Here is an 8,700-nt window from a genome sequence, read left to right as displayed (position 1 = left end):
CCCAACCCTTATGCCTCCCCTTGCCCAATAACCATACCAGAGCCAAATTGGAGAGAGAAGCTCTATTTACACCAGGGGGACTGGAGAGGTGCAACCCAGTGGGGACATGGCTGTGTGCTGTTCTCTGGAGAGTCATGGTACAGTCCTAGGGTCAGGTCTCCTTCCTCAGCCTTTGCCTGAGGAGCCTTGATTTATCCTTCCCTTGACTCAGGGCTTTGAGGAAGTTAAAGGTATAATACTTCTGTAAGTTTCTTTGCTCCAAGCCCCTCTCTGAGTTTCTAGTTGCAATTTGCTTTCGTGCCAGAGTTGATGGGAGAGATTAGTAGTAGATCTGAGTATGGGACTGAGCCTACAGCAAGAGGAAGGAGGGAACTCCAGTATAGACTACACAAAGAGAAAAGGCAGGAAAGATACCAATGACATGAAAACAAAGGGAGAGAAAAAAGGTGAAAAGTCAGGTTCTAGATTTGCATGTTAGGAAGGGCAAGGTAATATGCCTGGAATGCACAATCCAAAGATTTTCACCTTTTCTAATTGCTTTCTGGAGCATCCAGGTTGTTCTTTCACCCTCTAAAGCCAGTATACCCATCCACACTATAAAATACCCACCTCAGAATTCAGACTCCCCAGGTTGAAGCTCTTCCATTTCCCGGATGCAGATGTACACAAAAATGGAAGCTGGGTGGATGCTGATGCCATCTTTAGAGAGCAGGTGTATGTGGCGGTAACCTGGAAAGGGGCAGGACAACAACATTAGGGAGGCAGCCAGAGCCAGGGTGTTGGCCAGGGATCCAAGGACTGTCTCACCTTGTTTCATGCAGGTCCATGGCAGGGTATATTGACCAATAAAGTCATTTCGGGATTTCCAGTCATAATCCTGAACCACAAAACGCAGCATAGCAAGTTCAGGTACCAGCACCCGGAAGCACAGTGTCTGACCCCAGTAGGGATTAAAACCTGAGGTGGCGGGTAAGAAGGAATGAAACACGTTTTACTTTTTTTTTTCCTTAGTAGTACTAGGGATTGAACCCAGGGGCATTCTACCACTGAGCTACATCCCTAACCCTCTACCCTTTTTTTTTTTTTTCTTGAGATAGGGTCTTGCTAAGTCGCTAAGGCAGGCCTCAAACTTGAGATCCTCCTGCCTCAGCCTCCCAAGTTGCTGGAATTACAGGCATGCACCACCATGCCCAGCTTCTCTTGGCCCACACTGTTTTACCTATATTCTCACTTAATCTAGATGTCAATCAGCATTATATAGGTGAAGAAACAGGTTCAAAATGTGTAAGCAATTTTCCCAAGTAACTGGAAGCTATGGAAGGCCAGGATTCCTTGTACTATTCCATACTGCCCTTCTGCTATAGGGGTGGAGGTAGGGGTGGGTGGTGACATGACAGTATGGAAGGGAACCAACAGTTATACTCCTACCACCTCCTTCCCCAGCACTGCTGTCTCACCATTGTTCTCCACATAGTTGGTCTCCTGGCAGGTTGTGTCTGGACGGATGCCATAGATCTCCACTCTCACCAGTGGGTCCACAATGGACCTCTCTTTGGTGTTGTTCACTTTGGGGAGTTGCTGACCACTGATAACCTGCAACCAGGGCACTGGAACCTCATGAGTGCCTACCTAGCCCAACCCACCCCCCAATCTCTGACGCCCCAGAGGAGAGGACAAGGGACCTTGCACTAGCTTTTCAGTTTGCAAAACTAATCCTCTGCAAGCAACATATTTTCCTCTATAGTCTATCTGCAATTTTATCCACTTATTTATTGTACTGGGGATTATCCAGGAATGCCCTACCACTCAGATACATCCCCAGCCCTTATTTTTTGAGATAAGTCTTTCTTTCTAACTTGGTGAGCCTGGCTTCAAACTTGTAATCCTACCTCAGCCTCTTAAGTCACTGGGGTTACAGGCATACACAGCCCTTTCTGCAATTTTAAATGCACAAAGTTGAAATTTAAGAGGTTTGAAAGTAGACATGCTAATGACAGCAGCCTTTTCTGTAGCACTTCCTGTGTACCAGGTGGTGTAAGCACTTGACCTTAATAACTCCTGCAATCCTCACAATCCTGTGAGGTAGGCAGTATTATCATTCCTATTTTACTGGTGAGTAAACTGAAGTACAGATGGGCTAACAAACTTGCCCAGTATTATACAACTAGGAAGTAGATTTTAAGCTAGGCAGTTGGCTCCAATGTCTTGTTAGCAATCAGGTTATTCTGCATCTCACAAGGAATTTTCAGCCAATTATGCTCTTGTCAGGCCTAGCCATATCTTCCCCCACTTCTATCCCAGTTATCCCAGGTTCTTTTCAACAGCTTCTCTTCCCATCATACCTGGACCAAAAGAGTCTGGGCCTTGAAAGGACTGAGGGGTTTCTCCGGGTTGAAGGAACTCTGGATATCACGCAGGAAATCTGGCTTTAGCACATAGCCACAGCCACTATTCTGGCGGAAGAGCCCATCACAGATGTCCATTTCAAGCCCTGCAGTCTGCATATTCATAGCCACTGAGGCCCCAGGAGAAAAGAAGGGAAAGATTCATCTCAGAAGACTTCCAGGTTCTCTTCCAAGGGAATAAGACAGGTATTGGGTATAAGAGTGCCTGCTGGGAACATCTTCAAAGATAGGTAGCCTTTTCCTCACCTAGCATTCAAGGTCATTCCCCCTGGCCCTACTTCCATTAGGGAACTTATCTCCCTCCACCCACTCCTGTAGTCCCACCTCCTGTCTCTGCTGCCTCCTCACCCATTTGGCAGCCTACATTCCAGAGTTCCTGGGGGTTGTAGTTGGATGAGTCTGTCCTCAGACCACTGGGATACACACGGCTTAACTGCCAGGCATTGTGCTGCACAAACTCATTGCCTGTAAAAGAAAGAAGGAGGAAGATGGAAGTGGGGTAGCTCCTGCCAATTCCCTGGCCCCAAGGACCCTGCCCACTCACTTCACTCTTTTCCCCAACATCTAAAGCTCAATGTCCCCTTCCCCCAGTGTCATCAGCCTTGTGCTCACTATTCCTAACTCCCTTCCCTTTGCCTGCTGTGATAATTTTCTTAACTCCATCATCTCTCTTGAGCTCCCTTGTCCTCTTACTTGGGACTTACCACCATATCCCTGCCCATAAGTCTGAAGCTACCCATCCCGCGCTTCCCTCCCTGTCCTTCCATTTTGGTCCTAACCAGCCTCCTTGACAAGGCTTTTGGCCTTGGTTTCAGAGAAGGACGATATCTCATAGAAGTGGTAGTTCTCCTTTGAATGGGTGAAGCTGCGGAATGAGACAGACTTCAGGTAGACAACCAGGGCAGAGAGGGCTGGACACAAGACGGACCTGGATTTCTGGAGGAAAAAGTGGAGAGGAATTGAATCCTCATCAGCTTGAGAGGGAAGAAACTAATGGCCCTCCATCCAATCTACACCTCTGCCCATTGCCTCCCCACTGTATTCTCCCTCCTGCCTCACCTGCTCAAGCAAGAGAAGGGACCCAAGATTGATATTAGAAGCCTGGGCCACAATGTGACAACAGATAGGCGGACAAAACAGCGGGCACATCACAACCTGGGGGTGGGGATGGGAATAAAGGCAGTCTGCATATACTGCTGGGATTAATTTCAGCTGCTGGGCTTGGAGAGTCCATTCTATGTTATATCTAGGATAACAGGTCTTTATCATTATTTTTAAACAGAGATGTGTTATCTTCCCTACCTCTCTTGTTTGAAAACAAATGAACAATAATCTTGATCAAAAAATACATGAATTCGGGCTGGGGTTGTGGCTCAGTGGTAGAGCGCTTGCCTCGCATGTGCAAGGCCCTGGGTTCGATCCTTAGCACCACATAAAAATAAATAAAATAAAGGTATTATGTACAACTACAACTAAAAAATAATTTAAAATATATATGTACATGAATTCATGCTGGGCATGGTGATGCATGCCTTTAATCCCAGCTACCTGGGAGGCTGAGACAGGAGGATCACAAGTCCAAGGCCAGCCTTAGCCACTTAGTAAGACCCTGCCTGGGGCGGGGGGATGGGGGAGGACTGGGGATGTAGCTCAGTGGTAGAGCTCCCCTGGATTCAATCTCCAGTACCACAGAAACAAAAACAACAAAATGTACATGAATCCAGAGAGGTATGTCAAGGTATGCAAATGATTGTGGAATTTGCTCCTGGTCAGATGTGAGGGTCGTAGAGTAACATCACAGGACTTGTCTCCTGAATTCCCATTTCCATCCCTGGACATGGTGGCAAGTTAAACATCACAGTCCCAGAGAGAACAGGAAAGCTAGAAGTCAGCTGAGCGGGCCAAGCAAGCCCACAAGAGAGAAATGCAGACTTCAAACCCAGATCTCAGAGGTCCCACCAATGGCACCCCTTCTCCCTTAGCCTTGCCCTTCCCCATAGGGATATGGACCACACTGGCAAAACTTTCTTAAAGCTTTCACCTTCCCCTCTCCAAACCTTTGGCCATTTCTGGCTGTACTTCAAACTCAAATTCCACCCATTATAAGAAGCTTTCTCTAAGCCCACTGGAGTTAAAGTCATTGTAATCATTCCACTAATCCCTATTTAGCCAACCTAATAGTGCTAAATACACACACATACACACAGTGGTTTTCAAACTGGACTTTAAGGAGATTGAGAAAGGTCTAGAGTCATCTAAGGGATCCATGAGAGAGCCAAATGAGGGGTTCAGTTAGAATGGTTCTGTTTATCTATTTTGTATACTGAGTTTCCATATAAGATTTCATTAAAAAAAATTTTTCATGGCCCAGAAAAGTTGGAAAGCCACTGCAATGTATCTTTATTTGGTGATGTATCCCACACAGTGATGCCATCTATGCATTATTATACCTCTTTTCTTGGGAGGAAGGGTTATTTTTCTCCTTGGCCCTCCACCCTGCCAGGCTCTTATCTTCACAAATTTGCCTTCAGCTTGTGAAGCACGCTAACCGAATGCCACCACAGAAAGACCACTCCTGGCCTACCTTCTTTTTGTCCTTATTCAGGTGGCTCAGCTCCAGTGTCACAGGCTCGGAGGGGGACCCCAATGGCAGTTCTGACCCCTGCTGTCTCTCCAGCTGGGGTTCTGTCACTTCTTCCTCATCTTCAAGATCATCCTCAAGTGTTCCTAACTTCTTCCCCTTCACTAAGATCTTGCCTTTAAGCTGCTAGGGAACAAAAATGAAGAAAGGTTCCTGGGAATCTTGCAGTTCCTGCTGCCCTCAAAGGCAGTGAATAGTAGGAAGTTCCCCCATGAAGAAATTGATTGCTTAATACATACCAGAGGGATTCCCTTATTGTTAAACAAATTTGTAACATCTGTAGCCATATGAAAGATAGGTAAATAAATGTAGGCTTCTACCTCACATCTGAAACACTAAGAGTTTTTATCCTCTTAGTCAAGATTTACATATATAAAAGGCTATGGTGCACACCAGTAATCCCATTGGCTGAAGCAGGATGATCGTGAGTTGGAATCTAGCCTCAGCAGTTTAGTGAGGCCCCTAAGCAACTCAGTGAGACCCTTTCTATAAATTAAAAAAAGGGGGGAGGGGAGGCTAGGGATGTGGCTCAGTGCTTAAGCACCCCTGGAATCAATCACCAGTACAAAAGAAAAAAAAAGTACAAAAAATATAAAGAACATAAAAGTATGAGAGGAAAACAATCTTTTTTTTTTTTTTTTTCTTTTTGGTATCAGGGATTGAACCCAGGAGTGCTTAACCATTAAATCACATCTCCAACCCTATTTTTTTTTAATATTTATTTTTTAGTTTTCAGCGGACACAACATCTTTATTTGTATGTGGTACTGAGGATCGAACCCAGGCCGCACGCATGCCAGGCGAGCGCGCTACCGCTTGAGCCACATCCCCAGCCCTCCAACCCTATTTTTTATATTTTATTTAGAGACAGGGTCTCACTGAGTTGCTTAGGGCCTCACTAAGTTGCTGAGGTTGGATTTCAACTTCAGTCCTCCCTGCCTCAGCCTCCTGAGTTGCTGGGATTACAGGCATGCACCATCATGCCCACAAGAATCTTTTTTGGGGGGAAAGGGATGGTGGTACCAGGGATTGAACTCAGAGGCACTCGACTACTGAACACATTCCTAGCCCTAGTTTGTATTTTTAAAAAATATTTATTTCTTTTAGTTGTACACAATACCTTTGTTTTTATTTATTTATTTTTTTTATGTGGTGCTGAGGATCCAAACCCAGGGCCTCTCACCCACTAGGGGGTCGCTGTACCACTGAGCCACAACCCTAGCCTCCTAGTTTGTATTTTATTTAGAGACAGGGTCTTACTGAGTTGCTTAGAGCCTCACTAAATTGCTGAGGCTAGCTTTGAATTTGTGATCCTCCTGCCTCCGCCTCCCAAACCCCTGGGATTACAGGCATGCACCACTGCACCCGGCCAGAATTTTCTTGAATAGAGAATTTTTTTGAATAATCTCATAATGGAAAAGACTTTAGAAACATGATATGAAAACTCAGAAGATGGGGCTGGAATTGTGGCTCAGAGGTAGAGCGCTCACCTAGCATGCGCTAGGCCCTGGGTTCAATCCTCAGCACCACATAAAAAAAAATAAAATAAAGATATGTGTCCACCTATAAGTAAAAAATAATTAAAAAAAAAGAAAACTCAGAGGATATCTAAAATATTGACAGGTATGGCTACATAAGTCTTAAAAACTTTTGTAAGGAAAAACATGCTAAAAGACAAAAGCAAAAATAGACAACAAAGTATTTCTCAAACCATTAATATCTTTAACACATAGGAATCATTACAATATCAATAAAAATTATAAACCCTAATAAAATTGGGTAAACAAATTGTCAGATAATTCAAGAAAAGAAAATATGGACTTTTTAAAAAACGATCTTTTTTCAGTATTTGCCATTATCAATCATCTCACTGTTGTTTGTAGTTACTCTCCCCTGTTGGTTGGAGTATAATTTGGTATTTTTTCCCAAGGGCAACTTGCAATAATAATAAAAAATGTCAAAATAAAAACTCTTTAACCCAGAGAGTTTTTATTTTGACATTTTTTGCCTCAAGGAATCCATAATAAAGAATCAATGGAAAAAGCTGTAGATACAAGTAGAAAATCACTACCAAATGTGCAACTGGTTGAATAATTCTCCTTCGTGACATAAAATGGAATTCTGTAGAACTATTAAAAAGGAAAAATTTTTTACAAGAACAGACATCCATGATATATATTTCACATATAAAAAGGTTATGGAAGCTGGGTTGGTGGCACATGCCTGTAATCCCAGCAGCTAGGGAGGCTAAGTCAGGAGGTTCATGAGTTCAAAATAAGCCTCAGCAACTCAGCGAGACCCTGTCTCTAAATAAAATATTAAAAAGGGCTGGAGATGTGGTTTGCTGGTTCAACACCTCTGGGTGCAATACCTGGTACGAAAAAGAAAAGGAAAAGGATATGGAAAACAACCTCATTTTTTTTTCTTCGTGTCTATGTGAACATAGCCAGGTTCTGGGGTGCTTGCCTATAATCCTGGTGGCTCATATGGCTGAAACAGGAGGATCACAAGTTCAAAGATAGCCTCAGCAATTTAGCAAGGCCCTGTCTTGAAACACAAAAAGGGCTGGGGATATTGCTCAGTGGTTAAGCACCCCTGGGTTCAATCCCNTGTGAAAAAAAAATAAAAAAAATATATATATATATATATATATATATATTTTTTTTATATATAAGCATTTAAAAATGTATTCTAGGGGCTGAGGGTATAGCTCTGCAGTAAAGCAGGGGCTTAGTATGTGTGAGACCTTGGTTAAATCCCCAGTACCAAAAAACCCCCAAATTATTGATAGGTGTTATTATGGAAAAAGTTGGGATTATGATGGAAAGATTTCCCTTTCTCTGTATTGTCTGTATAGTCTACACCAACTGTCAACTATCCGGAAAAATAAGACATTTCCATTGAAAATTAAATAAAGGGCTGGGGTTGTGGCTCAGCAGTAGAGTGATCGCCTTGCACGTGTGAGACCTGGGTTCGATCCTCAGCGTCACATATAAATAAATAAGTGAAATAAAGGTATTGTGTCCAACTATAACTAAAAAATAAATGTTTTTTTAAAAAAGAAAATTAAATAAAAAGTAAATAGTTGATTTAATTAAATAAAAAGTAAATAGTTGATTTTAATTCTGTGTTCAATTAGATCTTTCAAAATTAAAGTTGTCTCTAGGTATATTAAAGAGCAAGATGGCTCATTTGGGATAGAAAGATGTAAACAAGAGGGACATGAAGGAAGAAGTCAAGGTGAAGGAATGCAGAAGCCACAGTAAAGCCTGTCAGGGGATACCAGGTCCTTACCTCAGGTGAGGGAAGCTGAGTGGGTAGCAGCCCATCCAAGGTGGAACTCAGCAGCTGATCGTCCAGGATCTCAGTCAGATGGCGTACCATGGTCAGCTGCTGCTCCCAGGTGCAGTGGTTCTCCAGGGACAAGATGAGTGGATATTCTGATGCCTGTTGGGTGGGGGGGGGGCATGCTACATCAGAGTTCTAAAACCCTATACCCTCCTGTTCCAGACATTTGAGTTCCTAGCCCACCCTCTATTTACTCAAATTAGTACCCTGATTGTTAAATTCCTCCAACCCCATTATAGAGCTCAGTGAGAATTTGCTGGGTCTGGGGCCCACCCACAGGGACAGGATCCACATCTAAAGGTCATTT

The 8,700-nt window shown here is 43.5% G+C and overlaps 1 protein-coding gene across 10 annotated transcripts in view; it reads right to left on the bottom strand.

The window, feature by feature from the left end:
- Window positions 1–8,700, bottom strand: part of Plcd4 (phospholipase C delta 4) — a 39,004-nt gene that overhangs the window by 12,794 nt on the left and 17,510 nt on the right. For 3 of the 10 annotated variants that reach the window (XM_048808551.1, XM_048808557.1, XM_048808558.1), the window contains 7 exons: window positions 8,340–8,492; window positions 4,990–5,172; window positions 3,185–3,341; window positions 2,754–2,870; window positions 2,343–2,515; window positions 1,458–1,593; window positions 48–957 (listed from right to left, as the gene is read on the bottom strand). In XM_048808551.1, coding sequence (XP_048664508.1) covers window positions 611–957; window positions 1,458–1,593; window positions 2,343–2,515; window positions 2,754–2,870; window positions 3,185–3,341; window positions 4,990–5,172; window positions 8,340–8,492 — 1,266 coding nt within the window. In that variant the 3' untranslated portion in view covers window positions 48–610. Of the gene's footprint in view, window positions 1–47; window positions 958–1,457; window positions 1,594–2,342; window positions 2,516–2,753; window positions 2,871–3,184; window positions 3,342–4,989; window positions 5,173–8,339; window positions 8,493–8,700 lie in introns of those variants that run through there. The other 7 variants (XM_048808554.1, XM_048808555.1, XM_048808556.1 and 4 more) reach the window with 7 other exon arrangements.

This window comes from Marmota marmota, unplaced genomic scaffold (genome assembly GCF_001458135.2).
Source record: "Marmota marmota marmota unplaced genomic scaffold, marMar, whole genome shotgun sequence".
Taxonomy (NCBI): Eukaryota; Metazoa; Chordata; class Mammalia; order Rodentia; family Sciuridae; genus Marmota; species Marmota marmota.
This window is presented reverse-complemented; position numbering and strand designations above follow the sequence as displayed.